The sequence below is a fragment of the Mustela nivalis genome (genome assembly GCF_964662115.1).
Source record: "Mustela nivalis genome assembly, chromosome: 5".
Classification (NCBI taxonomy): domain Eukaryota; kingdom Metazoa; phylum Chordata; class Mammalia; order Carnivora; family Mustelidae; genus Mustela; species Mustela nivalis.
In genome coordinates, this window is record NC_139024.1 from 80447169 (window position 1) to 80463569 (window position 16401).

Here is a 16401-nt window from a genome sequence, read left to right on the forward strand (position 1 = left end):
CTCATTTATAATTATTTTCTATTTTTTTCTGAATGTTCGCTATGAAATATTTATAGCTTTTATAAAACTGGATATAGTCTTAAGCTCAACAACAACAACAAAATGCAACCAATTATACCATATTTACATTGTTAGAGATTTCAGATCTCCAGACTTGGTATTACTTTTTCTGATGTTTTTTAAAATAAGGCAAAGTCAAGGTCTTAAGCATTTTCTGCATCTGAATTCCTATCCATGAATGCAGTAACATTAAACATTTTGCCTAAAATAACCCCATAATGGTCCTGAGTATTTATGAATAGTTAGCTGGGGTAGGATTAAAATTTGGGGATTTATAAAAATTTAATTTTAAAAGAAGAGCATAATAAGCCTTATTAAAATATTTATATACTGTATTAATACAGTTTATAAACTGTCTTTTTAAAAATAAAATAATAAAGACTTTTTAAATAAAGCCTTGTCTTTTTTTTTTTAAGGCACAAGAGAAAAATACTCTGGATATAAAGGACCACCTATTCTTGCATGCATTAAGAGGACATATTAATAAGTATCAGTTTCGTTTATACAAACCTTAAACTATAAGAAAATTTTAAGATGACAGTTCACGTTAATCATGTTTTTCTCAGTTTATCAATACTCATTTTTTTCTTTGAATATTCTGATACTTCTCACATTAAATGACATCCTCCTTATCATATTTAATAAAAAAACAGATTCAGAGAACCCACGAGGGGTGGGAGTTAACAAGGCAGCGATACAACATTACAAAGCCCCTGGCCATGGTGGAAAGAAGGACCGTTCATGACAACTGGAGGGGCAGAGAACATCCCCAGACTCAGGAAAAGTGTGAGTTACAGATACACGAACATGCAAAGACTGTTTACTGAAATAAATACTGAAGTATTTTGAAGAGACCAATATAGATCCTGCAACCCTAAATCCAGTGTTTTTTTTTTGTTTGTTTGTTTCCAATAGGAGAATAATCTGGTTCTTTTTTCTCCCAGAAACCACAGGGTTCAGTATGGGTTACTGGGAGTCTATAAAAACCATCTCTTTTTAATGACAGTCTGGCCATCACCTGGCAATCTGCCCCACCATCCAGCTCCTCACTGTAGCAATACTCTGGCTCTGGCCCTTTGCCAGTATCTGTAAAGGGATCAGGGCATATGAGCTTCACAGTGGCTCTCGAGGTCTCCTTATTCTGGCACCTTCTCTGGGAGGCAGGCTGTCACCTCCGCAGAAAGCCACTTCGCAGCCTACAAACTTTACCTTCCAACCAAGGTTGTATTAACAGGAGAAAGCCCACACATTCTGAAGCATTTTAAGGAAATTCATCATAAGCCCCTGGATGAAAAGGCAACAGGAAACCTGCAGTGCCTGGTAGCGGCTCCCCACGTGGCAGGTACGTACCTGAAGGGTGATGACTGTCTCGGCCCTAGAAACATGGAGACATACGCTCTCATCGGCTAACCGTGACTCATTTCCTCTAAGAAATGTTAAGCCATCTGTTCTAGAAGATGGTATGTGGGAAGAAGAAAATTCCTTAAAAAAATTATGTGGTAAAACCCAAACTCAAAACTAGAGCAAAAATGGCATTGCTCTTCTGTGCACTGAGTTGCTAGAAACAGCTTGAGGCAGCAGAATCAGGAGCTGGACAGATTCAGGGGCCATTTTAGGGCAAGTCAGGGTGGGATTAGATGTTCCAGTCTGCACTGTTCTCCTAAGCCTGCCATGATCTGAAACTTAGCTCTTGGGTCTGGGCCAGAACCAGACTGATGTTCAAGGGTGAGCTAAGAAGCGAGCAACATTCAGGCAGGGCTGTGCAGAATTCTCTGGATAATGTCTTTCACTCTATTCTCCCCCAACGCTGATCAAATGCCCCCAACTCCCCCTCTTCTGAGGGTCTCTATTGGTCCCTCCTGCTGAGATCATGTGTTTTTTTTTAAGATGATGAACATAAATGCTAACGGCTATCTCTATCTTTTGGTCTCAGTTGAAGACAGTTGTCCTTCGCTGATTTTTCATGGTATAAATAACTTGCCTAACTTTTCTAAGGCTAAATTTGCTCCAGAACTTCATTAGGAAATTATCTGTTGTAATAATAACAATAATAATAATAATAAAAGAAACTAAACCCAGCAAGTAATGTAAAAATGTGTCTAATAATCCAATTAGGCAAATATCATAATTTCATGTATACCTTATATACACACATATGTATTTGTAATTTATTTTGCCGTCATTCATCATACATGTTGAAGAGTGAATTTACCTGTAGATACTTTGTTCATTGTTAATTCATCTCATATTCTCTGTGAACACTTATGATAATGAGTGTATTTGATATTCAGGCAGCTTTTCTGTGCTTTCATTTCGCAGTTTAATTGGTGATTCAAGGTTCATTAAAAAACAGAAGTCTCAATTACAATAATGAAACCACTAGGTTTTGAAAAACTTTTAAGTCTTCTTAGGTTGTAAGAAAAGTCTGTAAGATGTTATACTTTTGAAATTCAGTTTAAGGTAGTTAAAAATGTTAAATATGGGTTCCCTGAACATAACATTGCAAAATACTACAAATCTTTAAGAAATACCTTGTTTGTGACTCAAAGTAGAGAAAAAAAGGATCAATTTTATTCATTAATTTTAATTTAGTCCAGATATGTTCAAAATATAAGGTGCTTTCCATTTTAAAAAATGGAGACGCATTTCAAATGTATTTTAAAAAATGTGTTTAAAATGCAACAACTTGATATGTTAAAATTTTGAGATGTAAGTGAAACAGTTAAGTCCACACAATATTAGCTTACTTATATATTTATTAAATATACTAATTTAGGTATGTTGCTTTTTCCCATTGCCATATTTAGCATATATTTACAACCACTACTATGTAATACTATTTCACTACATTTTAAAGTGATCTTTGGGGGCACTTGGGTGGTTCATTTGGTTAACTGTCGAACTCTTGACATCAGCTCTGGTCATGATCTCAGGGGTGTGAGCTTTAGCTCTGGGCAGGTTCTACAGTGGGCTTAGAGCCTGTTTAGGATTCTCTCACTCCCTCATCCTCTACCACTCCCCTGCCCTCAAAAAAAAAAAATGATTTTTAGTTTATTTAAATATTTTATTTGTTTACGTGTCAGAGAGATTGAGCACAAGCAGGGGGCACGTCAGGCAGAGGCAGAAGGAGAAGCAAGCTCCCTGACATGAGAGATGCCTGATGCGGGACTTGATCCCAGAACTCGGGGACCATGACCTGAGATGAAGGCAGACACGTAACTGACTGAGACCCCACATGTCCCAAAAGTGATCTTTTAAAAGTTCATTTATGTTTTTTTTAAAAATAGATTCTAAATTTTGCAGATTGAATTTAAGTCAGGCTAGGTGACTTCTTCAATCAGTATGTTGTTGATCAAAATAATTCAGAGAGTAACCCTTAATATGAAAGACTGTAGGCACTGGAGTACAATGACTCTACCTTTCCTTAGAGATAATTTGGGTTAGAAAAACCCCAAACAACCCTTGTCAATTAATATGTATATATGCTTACACAATAGAAAATTTAAAAGCTATAGTGAAGTAAGGCAATCTTTCATATCTGTCCCTAGTTTTCCTGCCTTAATTAGGTGCTCAACAAATATTTACTGAAGAATGAATATACTATCTTCTTTCTGTCTTTAAAAATATGTAATATTTTTATTATCAGAAAAAAACCCCCAAGAAATCAGTTTCCCCATAAACCTGAAAATTGCAGCTAGACTGGTGTTTTGTTTTCTGACTGTAATACTTGTTAAAATTCTAGACCTCCACGGAAATTTTATCAAGAAGGCCCAATCCTTAAATTAACCCAGATCATTCTAGGAATTATTTCAGTGCCATTAACTATACTTCCAGTTCCTGGAGATCACTATTTTCTTCCATTGTGTAAGTAATATGAGGAAAATTCTTTGGATGAAAACTTACCAAAATTAACAGCGTTATCAAATTGAATTCTCTTCTACTACCCAGTAGTAAGAAAGCTACTAGAAAAGAAAACCATGTTAACCTTTGAAAATTATTTGAATGGAGACTTTGTAACCAATTAACTATTCTTGGTTAACAAAAATCCTGTCAATCTAAGTGAACACAGTAAATTTCATACATTTGTTATTTGTTCCTGGAAGTACTTCGGATAGTGGCAAATTTTTCTCACTGGGACAGCCGCTGCCAGGACCAGTCCAGTTAGAACTACTCAGAACTTTCTCTCATGAGTTTGTGTGTCCGAGTGGTATTCGGAGACTGCTAAACCCTTTGGCTTCTCTCAATTCTGCTTTCCCCTGGTGTTCAAACTGGAAGGTGCTTATATGTATACTATTGTGTAGTTTCAGTCCATGTTACTATGTGCTGCTTTCCTGATCACCCATCCTTGGTTTCCTGTCCTCAGAAACATTGTCATCACGTTTTATAGAACCCGACTTTACTATTTAAAACAAACTCAACTCCTTTATGTTTTATCCTTGCAGATTGTTTAGTTGGGTTCTCTGGGAAGCAGACACTAAAATGGAGTCAGGAGTACAAGAGGTTTTTTTTGGAGGGTAGCACCTGTGAAAGATGGAAGGGGAGGGAAATATTTTGGAAAGGGAAGACTCAGATGCCAGTGCAGAGCTGACCGAGTCTCAGTCAGCCCAACAGAGAGCTAGAAAACAAAGACCGGTGATTACATAGGTTCTGCATGGGAAAGAATGGCAGGGCCCACCGTCTCTGCCATGTTCAGTCCCAGGCTGGAGCTATCCAGGAAAAATGGCCTGCCCTCAAAGCTGAGGCAGATTCTTCAGAAGCTAACAGCTGGAGCCACCAGTCAACTCTATTCCTTGTGGCTGAGCATCAGTGTTTTTCTGGAAGTGAGATCAGAGACCTACAACTCCAGCGCAGCCTCATAGATAATTCCTCCTCTGCCTCACCTCTGCAATCTTAAACTCCAACTTTCTTCCCACTCACCCTAATGCCCCATCTTTCCACCATTCACCTGCCTATTGTCAGTGTATCTGCTCTTCAGTTTCCTGAGAAACTTCCATCCCTTTATTCTCTCAGCCTTCCGTCCACATTTCAGTCTTCTCTTGATTTCACTGTTCTCTTCAGAGAGGCTAGACCCAGATGCCCATCACTTCACCCATTCTCTAGCCAATATCCTTAAATTCTTTGCCCCTTTCCCTACGTGTCCACACCACAAAATCCTGTGATTTTATCTGCCTTCTTTATTCCTATACTCAAACTGCTGGCTGCAGCTAAAGAAAAATTATACAACACCACAGATTAATGTCACATGGTTTCCAATCTTAGCCGAACCCTAAACATTATACAGAAATCCTATAATTAGGTACTTCCTTCTTGCACAGCATCTGAAGAAAAATCTTATAATTTGTTTCGCAACATATTAAAGATCATGATGGGAAAAGCATGGGCTTTGGGATCATATGGATTAGGTTTGGACGCTAGCTCTTTACTGCCTATATGACCTTACTTCTCTGGGTCTTTTTCTCCCAAGCTTTAAAATAGAGCTAAGATTGCCTGATGATGACAGATTGCTTTATTTATTTTTTAATTTTAATTCTAATATAATTAACATAGAGTGTTATATTAATTTCAGGTGTACAATATAATGATTCAGCAATTCTATACATTACTCAGTCTCATCATAAGTGTACTTACTCTTAATCCCCTCCACCTACTTCATCCATCCCCCCTCATTCCCCTCCCCCCTGGGAGAACAAACTCCCAGTTTGTTCTCTCCATAGTTGTGTCTGTTTTTTGTCTTTTTTTTCCCTTGTTCATTTTTTTAAAAAATATTTTTATTTTTTAATTTATTTTTTAAAAGATTTTATTCATTTGTTTGACACAGAGAGACACAGCAAGAGAGAGAACACAAGCAGAGGAGTGGGAGAGGGAGAAGCAAGCTTCCTGCTCAGCATGGAGCCCATGTAGGATGCCAGGATCCATCTCAGGACGCTGGGCTAATGACCTGAGCTAAAGGCAGCCACTTAACCACTGAGCCACCCAGGCGCCCCTATTTTTATTTTGATGACAGATTGTTTTGAGAATTACATAAAATATTTAATTGGTTTAGTGAGGAGACTCAGTTCATTTAAAATAAATATTCCAAAGTCTCACGACTGCTATCAACTATACTTTATTAAAAAGCCGCCTTTCCACTGAGTTCATCTCAATCCAATTCCATAATATTTTGACCATTTTAAGTTATTAAAACAGTCCTCTTCTCCAGTAGTGCTGGTTAGGCAGCAGGCTGTGTGTGTGTGTGTGTGTGTGTGTGTGTGTGTAGTGAAGGTGTGAGCTGCTTTCTTGAGCTCCACCCTTCTCTCCATACACTTATCCTTCTGGTGTCTGAATAGGAAGATAGGCAGGGGAGAACTTGTCTCTTTATACATTATCAAGTTTGCTGTCCCCCTTCATTGTAAATGACCTTGCATCTTTTCTATAGGTTCAGTATGACCACGTGGTGACCACAATAAGTTCCATTCACAAATACATCAATCCTAAGCAGTTTCAGTAAACACCTGCTGGTACCTTGGAAGACTTAACTTTGTCTTTCCTTTAAGTTCCATCCCTCCCAGCTTTGCCTCCCACTTAAAAGACTGCTCCATAATTTAGTGGTTCATGTCTTACCTACTTTCTCATTGGCCATTACAACCCAACTTCGGAGCCAAAGGTACAGATGGGATTAATTTTCTGTATCGCCCAGGAATCATGGACTTGAAATGAGATATCCTCACCCTCTTGGCCTGAGCCACACCACAGATGAGTAAATTGAGGCACAGACAGGTTGAATAACCTATATGTCTTCTATTCACCTTTGTATAGTTGAATGTATCTGCTAGGAATCCAATTAAAAATTTTTAAATCCACTGTCAAAAGAGTTTCTTAGTTCCCTTTTTTCATTATTATAAATAATTATTTGAGATTACAACAACCCACAATAAATTCAGTAATCCGTCCTTTTTATGATCTGGAAGAGTAACATTATATATCAAAGCCCTTGTAACACCCTTGATACACCAGAATTATCTGTCCCTTGGAATTTTTTAGACTTCATCCACAAATCTGTCCCTCTCAAGTAGAAATTGTTCTTTAGGAGCTATTTCAGTTATTACTGGATGTTTTAATTTTTCTACATTTTGTTGGTTTTGACATTTTTATATTTTTATAAACATTAACCACTCTGAGTTTTCCTCATATTATGCACATGATAGTTCTTTCTCATTTTAAAATATCATTTTTATCCTCTGTTGTATCATTCTTCAATTCTCTGGTTGTTGTTTGCCCAATACGATAAATTTATTTAAGAAAAATATATAAGATATATTATATATATATGAAAATACATATTATATACATATAAATATATAAGATAGTTTAACTTAATCAGATCAGAGATTCATATCCAAAGAATTTAAGATTTATAAATGCAATGTTTATTTTTCATTAAAAAATTTTTTTGAATGCAATATTTCAAATGAGGAATTTAATATGGTTTGATATTAAATATGGTGTTTTTGGTACTTTTTTACTCTTTCATGACCTAGTTTATACTTTTAAAAGGTCTCCTTCCAAAACATTCCAACAAGAATCTAAATTTCACCTAAGCAACTGTATTTAAACACACACATATCTACACACATGCACAGAAACATACATAGTCATTATTTTCATTACTTGCTTTTATTATTGCTGCTTACAAGAACAATTACCGGAATATTTAAGTTCAGTAATAAATGTCTGCTTATAAGATTCTCCTCATGGTTTTTTCATACTATAATAACAAAACAAAAATATGCCAATTTACAACATCAGGCTTGGTCATGGTTAGGTAGTTCTTAGGCTCTTAAATCTGTGCTATGATAAATTTTAATCATTTTGAGAACTATGGATACTGGGTGTGAGGGAAATCAGAGTTCATTATATACTCAGAATCTATATAAATAAAAAAGTGGTTACAGTTTACTTCATATACATACTATTCTTGCTTTGTATTTGCTATTTTAATTGCATTAGATCTGTATCCTTCCAAGTTTAATTAGTAGGAACACAAAAATTTTTATCTTTGGTGCCAACTACCAAAATAGAAAGATGTTTTTACTACTTCCTTTTACCCTGTAATTGGTATTGAAATATTTTACATAGTCTCAGCTTCACATGTTCTTTTGTGTGTGTAGCAGCATGCCCTCCACACTGGCAAAAAATACATAGAAAACCTGAGCAAATGATTAAAAACAGAAACAAAAACACTGCTTAGAATTGAGTGGAAGTTGGGAGAGTTTTGGAATAACAAATAAATATAAACTCACAAAAAAAGATCAAGATATATCTGTAATAATTCATGCATTTCTTAGAACTGTATAAAAAATTTTGGTGTTTAATAAATACCATTCCTGTTATGAGACTATGGTAACTATAAATCATGAAAACAAGGATACTTTGATATAGCTATATAGGTTCTGATAATTCTTTCTGGAACTTTTTATTATTATTTTTTAAGCTTCTTTCTGAACCTCAACTATTCAAGTTTTCTAAACTTGAATAACTATTCAAATGAACTAATGCACATTTAAATCAGGAAAAGGAACCCATCACATCCTTTCATGTTTCTGTCACTTTCTGTCCTCAGGAAGAGCTCACCCTTGGGCCAACTGCTCATGATTGGGAGAAATAAATGGAACTGTACGGGTGGAAGACTAAATGTAAAACTGCAATCAGATAAATTACAACATAGATGTGGTAAGTAATAGACTAAACAACTAAATGTACTTTAACCTCTAAAATCTTTAAGCACCCCCAAAGCGTTTAAATAGAAATGCAAGGCCTCTGTTAGCAAACTTCTAAAACAGGAAAAAAGCATCACTGGACTCAAAGTCTTGTTGAGGGTAGAGGCTTGCTTTTTAGTTTATCTCTTATTCATGTACCAGGTGTAAAACCCTCCTACAGTGCTCCACCAATATTTATTAAATGAACCCTTTTGTATCTAAATGTTGGAAGGATCCTGATATTGCCAGGGAAAAGATTTAAGGAGAGGATGCTGCACTCTTTTGTCCTTCCTCAAGATACATAATCTTGTACTAGAGGTTCAGGTGAAGAGTGGGAAGTGACCAAACGTAGGAGGAACTTGATGGTGTAGGGTGTAAGGAAGTTACTCCCATTGCATGGTTTGGTGCTATTTTGACTCCTTCCTCCGTAGTTGGTTATCTGAATCACTGGGGGGATAGATTAAAATTTACCGCCCCTCCCTGAACCTTCCGGTCTTTTTCTTTTCCGCCTTTTCCTGCGCACATTCTTCTATAGGAGATATTTTGCTGTCTGCTCCGCGTGCCCAGCCTGCCCCCCCCCCCGCCCCCACCCCCCTCGCCCAGGAACACGACTTCTTTTCTATCCCCCAAAGTGATCTATCAACGATGCTTCTGCAATGCATGATGACTTTAATCCCAATCCCAAATAAAACTGGGAGTCCCTCAATCCCTCCCGGGCTGGCCTTTTATCTCAAGCAATTATGCAGCAGGGCAGGTCTAACACGTCTCTTTCAGAGAGGTGCCCCAAGGCCAGGAGGGATTACCCAAGGGGGGGCGGCTCCGAAAGATACAGCCCGGGGGCCTGTTCTTCTCATCTTCTTTGCTCTTCCGACTGAGCTGTAGGATGGGGAGGGAGGAATGCAGCTGATGCGTGGAGGCGACCCCTCCTCAGTCGCTGGCTGAGCAAAGGGTACGCCGCAGGACCCGTCCGCAGTTCCCGCCCCGCGCCGCGCACGCGTTATGTAAGCGCCCGAGGCCACGCCCCCGTCAGGCCCCGCCCCCACCCGGCCCCGACTCGAGCTCCGGCTCTGCCCGCGGAGGGGGCGGAGAGAAGACGCAGCTGCAACTTCGCCTGGAGGTTCTGAGCCTACCTCGGGCTCAGCCCGGAACCCAGCCGCGGTCGCCGCCGAGCCGCTGCTTCCCCGGTCCGGGCCTCAGCCCAGCGGGCTCGGCCATGGCAGCCGCCGCCCCCGGCGCCGCGGCGAATCTGGCCCCTGCGCTCCCCGCCCGTCGCTGAGCAGCCGTTAACCACACCGCCCGCCCGCCCTCCCGCTCCTGTCGCCGCGGCCCCAGGCTCTGCACAAGTTTCCGCCGCCGAAGAAGCAGGAGGCGAAGGCGGGGGAGGACGGACGAGGGGAGTCGTGCGCCCCCGGCCCTCCCGCCCGCTATGTGGGGGCGCTTCCTGGCCCCGGAGGCCGGCGGCCGGGACAGCCCCGGCGGAGCCCGCAGTCTCCCGGCGGGTAAGTAACGGGACAGTCCCCGGCTGGCGCGGGGGTTGCGGCCGACCGAGGCGCCTCGGGACCCCGGTGCCGCTCCCCTCCCTTCTCAGGCCTGGCTTCCCTCCGGCCGCCTCCCCGACGCCGCCGCGCTCACGCCCTCCGGGTTTCCTCCCGGCTGCAGACACCCCGGCCCCGCCGGCTGACATCTGACGGGCCGCGTCCCCGGCCCCGTCCGCCCCGCATCGCGCGGCTCGGCTCCAACCAGCTCCTCCTCGGGCCGCAGCCCCCGCGCCCCAACTTAAAGCTCGCCTGGGCCTCCTCGGGTTGTGCTTTGTTGTCCGACCTCTTCCCTTTCCCTCGTGGGTTGTGTGGTCAACGCGGGTAACAGGGCTTGCGGGGGACCTGAGCGAGAAGGTCGCTACGACCGTGCTGCGGCGGCGGCCCGTGGCGCGCCTGGGAGGGCCGGGGTCTGCGGCGCTCACGGCCACAGCTTCTACTTGGGGCGTTTTGGGGCGGGAGGAGGTTGCTGGTGATGCGGTCTCTTCCGTGAGTGATCCCGGAGGGGACTTCTGCCCCTCGGTGAAACCTGGTCACCTCCCCGCAGCCCTCTCTGGCGTAAGAGGAGGACACGTCCTGCTTGAGCTAGTCGATCTTTGAGCAGTGGGGGTGTTAATGCGTCTGCTTTGCGCTGGACCCTTCAAGAAAATTTGGGAGATTGCCGCGTTCGGTGTGTGAAGGGAGCGGTTTGTATCGGACAGCCATTTCATGCCTGCATCTGCTTAGAAGTTGTGTAGGATCCACCACATTAGGATAAACGCCGCCCCCCCCCCCCCACCGCCCCGCCATTCAGGATAAAAAAAAGTAAGGCTTGGATTGCCTGTGACAAGTTATTTGACACTGACGGTTCCTCCAGTCACTTTAATTGGATCTTGAACCTTTTCGGGAAGCTGAAAGTTCTGTAGGCCTTTTATGCAGAAAAAAATTGCCTTAAGTACAGACGCAAAATTTTTCCTACAATTTTAGGTGTTTCCAGAACTTCTAGGTAACCTTGTTCCACAAAATGTTTGAGTTCCACTTGTAAATGACATTTTTGTGTACATTCAAAGCTATTTGCAAAGCAAAAAGGAGAAGCAGTATTTGGAAGTGTGAATTTTTTTTTCTGGTACTATTTTCTGCTGCTTGAAATATATCAGGCACAGTTGCTGTTAAAATCTCAAATAACACAATTTTGTGATAGTCTAGAAATTTGTGATGTGTTTTTTTAGGCATATAATTTTACCAGTTACTGGGGGATGTAATTGACAAGTAGAAATTGTATGTATATTTAAGGTGTACAACTTGTATAAATGCATCATGAAATGATCTTCACAATCAGGCTAGTTAATATACCCATCACCTCATAGAGTTAACCATATTTTTGTGAGTGGTAAAAACACTTAACATCTACCCACTTAGCAAATTTCAAACATACAGTACGGTATTGTTAACTGTAGTCATCATACCCTACTTTTAGATGGAGACATATATAAATTTTAAAACCCAGGGTTAGATTTAAAATCATTCTCTTAAATCTGGTCTTGCAAACTTTAATAAATAATGGAATTTAATAGGCATGCATTTAGTAAGAAAAACGTGAGTAGGAATTATTTTCTCAAAGATGTATACTATTTGTCGGAAAAAGGGGAGACTGCAATTAAGAGGTTTCTGATGCTTACTGAGTATTTGGAAATTCTGCAATCAAAGTAACTCCGGTAAGTGAGAAGACAGTTCGTTATCCCTAGGGGTTGTATGGAGTGCTTTCAATTTATATGTACATGTCAGAAGCCATCTGTAATGTCTTTGTAACCTAACCTCTTTAAATAGATTTGTAATAATATGTTTGGAGGTATAATATCACCCAAGCATTGTATCCATTTTTCCATTGTTTTCCATGAGGAAGAAAACATCCTAGTGCTTAGAGGTTAAGTAACTGAAGGAAGGACTTTGAGGTTGTATTGCAGCCTTTAGACCTTCCTGTATCAAAGAACATAGTGGAAGGGGATACTTTATAAGCAGTACCCAAGATGAAGTAATTTGGACAGGATATCTTTTTTTTTTTTTAAAGATTTTATTTATTCATTTGACGGAGAGAGATCACAAGTAGGCAGAGAGGCAGGCAGAGAGAGAGAGGAGGAAGCAGGCTCCCTGCCGAGCAGAGAGCCCGATGTGGGACTCGATCCCAGGACTCTGAGATCATGACCCGAGCCGAAGGCAGCGGCTTAACCCACTGAGCCACCCAGGCGCCCCTGGACAGGATATCTTTACAAAGCATATATTTTATCTATTTTTTTTTTTTTTTTTGTAGTGATAAACCATTGGTATGTCACGGCATGCCTTTCCAAAAATTTTTTTTTTCAGCTTTTAAGCTGAGAGTGTATTACTTTTACAGTAATAATGATAAAATTTTTGTTATGCTTCTTTATTGAGCAAATAAGTTTTTTATTTTTTAAAGATTTTATTTATTTGAGAGAGATGAGATAGAGAGAGCATGAGAGGAAGGAGAGGAAAAAGCAGTATCTACACTGAGCAGGAAGCCCAGTGCAGCTCAATCCCAGGACCATAATCCAAGCTGAAGGCAGACTCTTAACCAACTGGGTCACCCAGGTGCCCCATGAGCAAATAAGTATTTAAAATTATTTTTTAGTTAGTTTTATGAAGTTCTACCATAGATGAAAAACCAAGTGTAGTTTCTTCTACAAATGAGCAGATGGTGAAGGTCAAGATAATGACCTCTGAGTTGATTTATGCAGGGATTTCTTTTCCTTTTTGAGATTTTGAAGAAAATTTATATTTTTGAAATAATCTCCAGTATATCTTTTGACTAAGTTGAGTGATTTTAGGACTTTACTGAAAACAAAGGGCTGTCTTCTGATTGAATTTGTCAGCATTCGTTTTGGTCCTGAGGGCCAGTGCAAAGATCAGGGGTAAGTAAATAATTGCTGGTATTGAAATGAGTTTATTTCATTTCCTTTACTTCACAGTAAAGGAAAGTGGGTTAATTACGGGTATCCTAAATATGATTTGTTTATGCAAATATCTAACTAGACTAAGGAGAAAAAGAAGGGTAACATAGAATCAGCTGAAATTGCTGAAGGGAACTTTTTTTAAGTAATGGCAGTAAAAACAAATAGTAATAACAAGTGTGAGTTGGAAAACCTGAACTTTTGGCCTTTATTTAGGATTTAATTTTGTTTTGGTACCTACAGTTTTTCAGCTTTATAGAGTAATTGTATATAAATGTAAATAAGATTAATGTGTTCTTATATTTCGATACAAAGAAAAAAAAAGCTCCCTGCCCCCACCTCTTTTTCTATTGACAAGTAGGGTTAGAAAGTTAATTAAAATTAATTAGTTAATTAATTAATAGAACAAGTGGGCGGGTCCCGGGGTGGCTCAGTTGGTTAAATAGAACAAGTGGTATGTCTTTTATGTTTTTGGTTGAGTATATTTGAGAATACCCTACTATTCAAACTGTATAATAGTTTTAAAGTTGGTTGAAGGATGGGTATATTTCCCTTAGGTTTTTTGTTTTGTTTTGTTTTTTAGAGAGGGAGGGGCAGAGGGAGGAGAAGAGAGGGAATCTTAAGAAGGCTTAATGCCCAGTGCAGAGCCTAATAATACTGGGTCTTGATCTCACATCCCTGAGATCATGACTATGACCTGAGCCGAAATCAAGTGTTAGGATGCTTAGCTGACTGGGCCACCCAAGTGTCTCTATTTCCCTCCTGTTTTAAAAATCTAGTGTAATATTTTGAGTACTTATATCTAGTTACACTGAATTTGATTCATTTTATAAATCACACTTTAAAAATATTAGTATATTCAACCCTTACAACATTTTGGAGTAGGATATGATAGTTTCAAATTGTGCTAAAATATGACATTATAGAGAACATAAGATCTGAAGAGATGTCATTTGTTTAGTGCCTTGAGCTTGAAATCTACCTCTTCCTAGGTGATGCTTTGCCATAAGGTGTTTAGTGATGTCATAATGATAATGGTGGTAACTGCTATGATTACATCAGATACTAAGGTTTTCTGCTGTGGTTCTGAATTAGATGGATCTAAAAGTACTGTGGTAACAATGAAACGTAACTCTTTCACCTAAACTCAGTTGGACATGTTCTGTTATAATAGGCATCGGGAGGTGAGGGGTGAATCTCAACTTTAGTGATGACTTTTGTGAAATGAACTTGATTAGTAATTGGAATTTGATCAGTTCTTGGCTTGAATGAAGCTGGTTAATTAATCTGAGGCCAGACAATAAATGGTGAGTTGACAACCACTATTGTCATGTTGTGAATATTTCTGTATGTTGAGAGCAGGAAGGTTTTACAGAGTCATGATTTTTCTGATTGGATGAAATGTTTGTATGTGTATTTTGAAGACATGAAGAGTCCTAGATAGTATTTTATTGAATCATGGCTTAATTAGTGGGAACTAATATATAGAATGTACATTAAAAATGAATATTGTCATCATCTAGATAACTTCCAAAGCTGCAGTGAGATACTAATTATTACTAATACTTTAAGGGTCTTCTTATTTTATACTGCCAAAATAATATTTTGAAAAGTAAAATTTATCATAGAAGATCTTTCATTTTAAGTGCAGGAATGGTCAACATAAAATGAACATCAAATTTCTCCTCATACTACTATTTTGTTTCCACTTCCTATTTTTGTTTAATTAAAAAAATCCATTGTTATTACCTAGCATAGCGGTTGGCACATAATAAGTACTTGGTAAATGTTTGTGAGTCATTCTTTCAATAAATATTATGTAGTAGGCATTGTACTAGTCTCTAGGGATACATCACTGAGCAAGAAAGATAAGGTCCCAGCTCTAAAGGAGTTTATATTCTAGTGAGGAGGAAGCTGTTTGTAAGTAAACTAACAACAAGAGAATTTACCTGCTAAGTACTGTGAAGTAAAGGAAACTGGGTGAGGTGGCAGAAGATGGATAGATCTACTTTGGAGAGGCTGGTCAGGGAAGGCCTTTCTGAGGAGGTGATTTTGAGCTGAGGCCAGAACGATGAGAAGGAACCAGGCATGAGGGCGGGAGTGTTCAGGTGGAAGGTACAGAAACATCTCTATGGTAAAAATGAGTTTGAGGAATATCAAGAGCCAGTGAATCTGGAGCATAGAGAGCAGGGATGTGAGGTGAAGGAGGCCTGATGATGTAAGGCATAGTAAGAAGTTTGGATTCTATTCTGTGTGGGGGAAGCTAGGTATGAAAGGGGAGGAGAGACGACTGACTCTTCATTCATTCACCAGGGAGTGTCCACTATGAGGTTGACGCTGTTTTGTGTATTGGGGAAACAAAGTAGACATTCTCTGTTCTTGGTGTTTAAGATCACTCCTGGCTGTTTTGAGAGGGGAAGAAATTGTGGAGGGGTGTGGGAAAAGAGCAGTAGGGAAGACAGTTAATAGGTTATTGTAGTAATTAGGTGACAGATGATGGCTCTGATCATAGTGGTAAAATCAAATTTGGAGAGAAAAGAATGGGTTTGGAATATATTTGAGAAAGCTGACAGGATTTACTGATGGTTTGGAGGTAGAAAAGGAGGGAAGGAGAAATCAAAGACGATGTCTTAGTTTTGGCTTCAGTAATTATAGTGGATGGTAGTGCCAATTCCTGAGGCAGGGAAGAGTGAGGAAGGCAGGCAGAATTGAGTTCTGTTTTGGCCATGTGAAATTTGAGATGCTTTTTAGAAGTTCAGGTCTGATATTCAGTCTGGAGCTCACTGGGGAGATGGGAGAGGTGGAGGTATGAATTTTTAGAGATATGAGTGTAAATGGTGTTTATAGGTGGTCACAGAAAGTATAGAGAAAACAGCAGAGGATCAAACTCTGGGACATTTAATGTTTTCTGTCAGGTAGAGGAAGAGGAACAATCCAGAGAAACAGAAGAACCAGTGAGTTCAGAGTAAAACCAGAGTGTGATGTTCTAGAAGAAAGAAGGCTGAAAGAAGGAGTGATCACTAAAGTCTTATAGTTCTAAGGGGCCATGTAAAATGAGTCAGAAGAGAATGAACCAATGTCACTGGCCAGTTTCAGTTAGAGACTTAAAAATTTAAAGCTGGTGGG

At 39.8% G+C, this 16401-nt stretch overlaps 1 protein-coding gene across 5 annotated transcripts in view; it reads left to right on the forward strand.

Moving 5' to 3' along the window:
- The window catches only part of CEP85L (centrosomal protein 85L), a 223697-nt gene that overhangs the window by 39107 nt on the left and 168189 nt on the right, over positions 1-16401 (forward strand). The window contains exon 2 of one of the 5 annotated variants that reach the window (XM_082730950.1): positions 8660-8769. In XM_082730950.1, coding sequence (XP_082587076.1) covers positions 8688-8769 — 82 coding nt within the window. In that variant the 5' untranslated portion in view covers positions 8660-8687. Of the gene's footprint in view, positions 1-8477; positions 8770-9504; positions 10295-14345; positions 14583-16401 lie in introns of those variants that run through there. The other 4 variants (XM_082730949.1, XM_082730951.1, XM_082730952.1 and 1 more) reach the window with 4 other exon arrangements.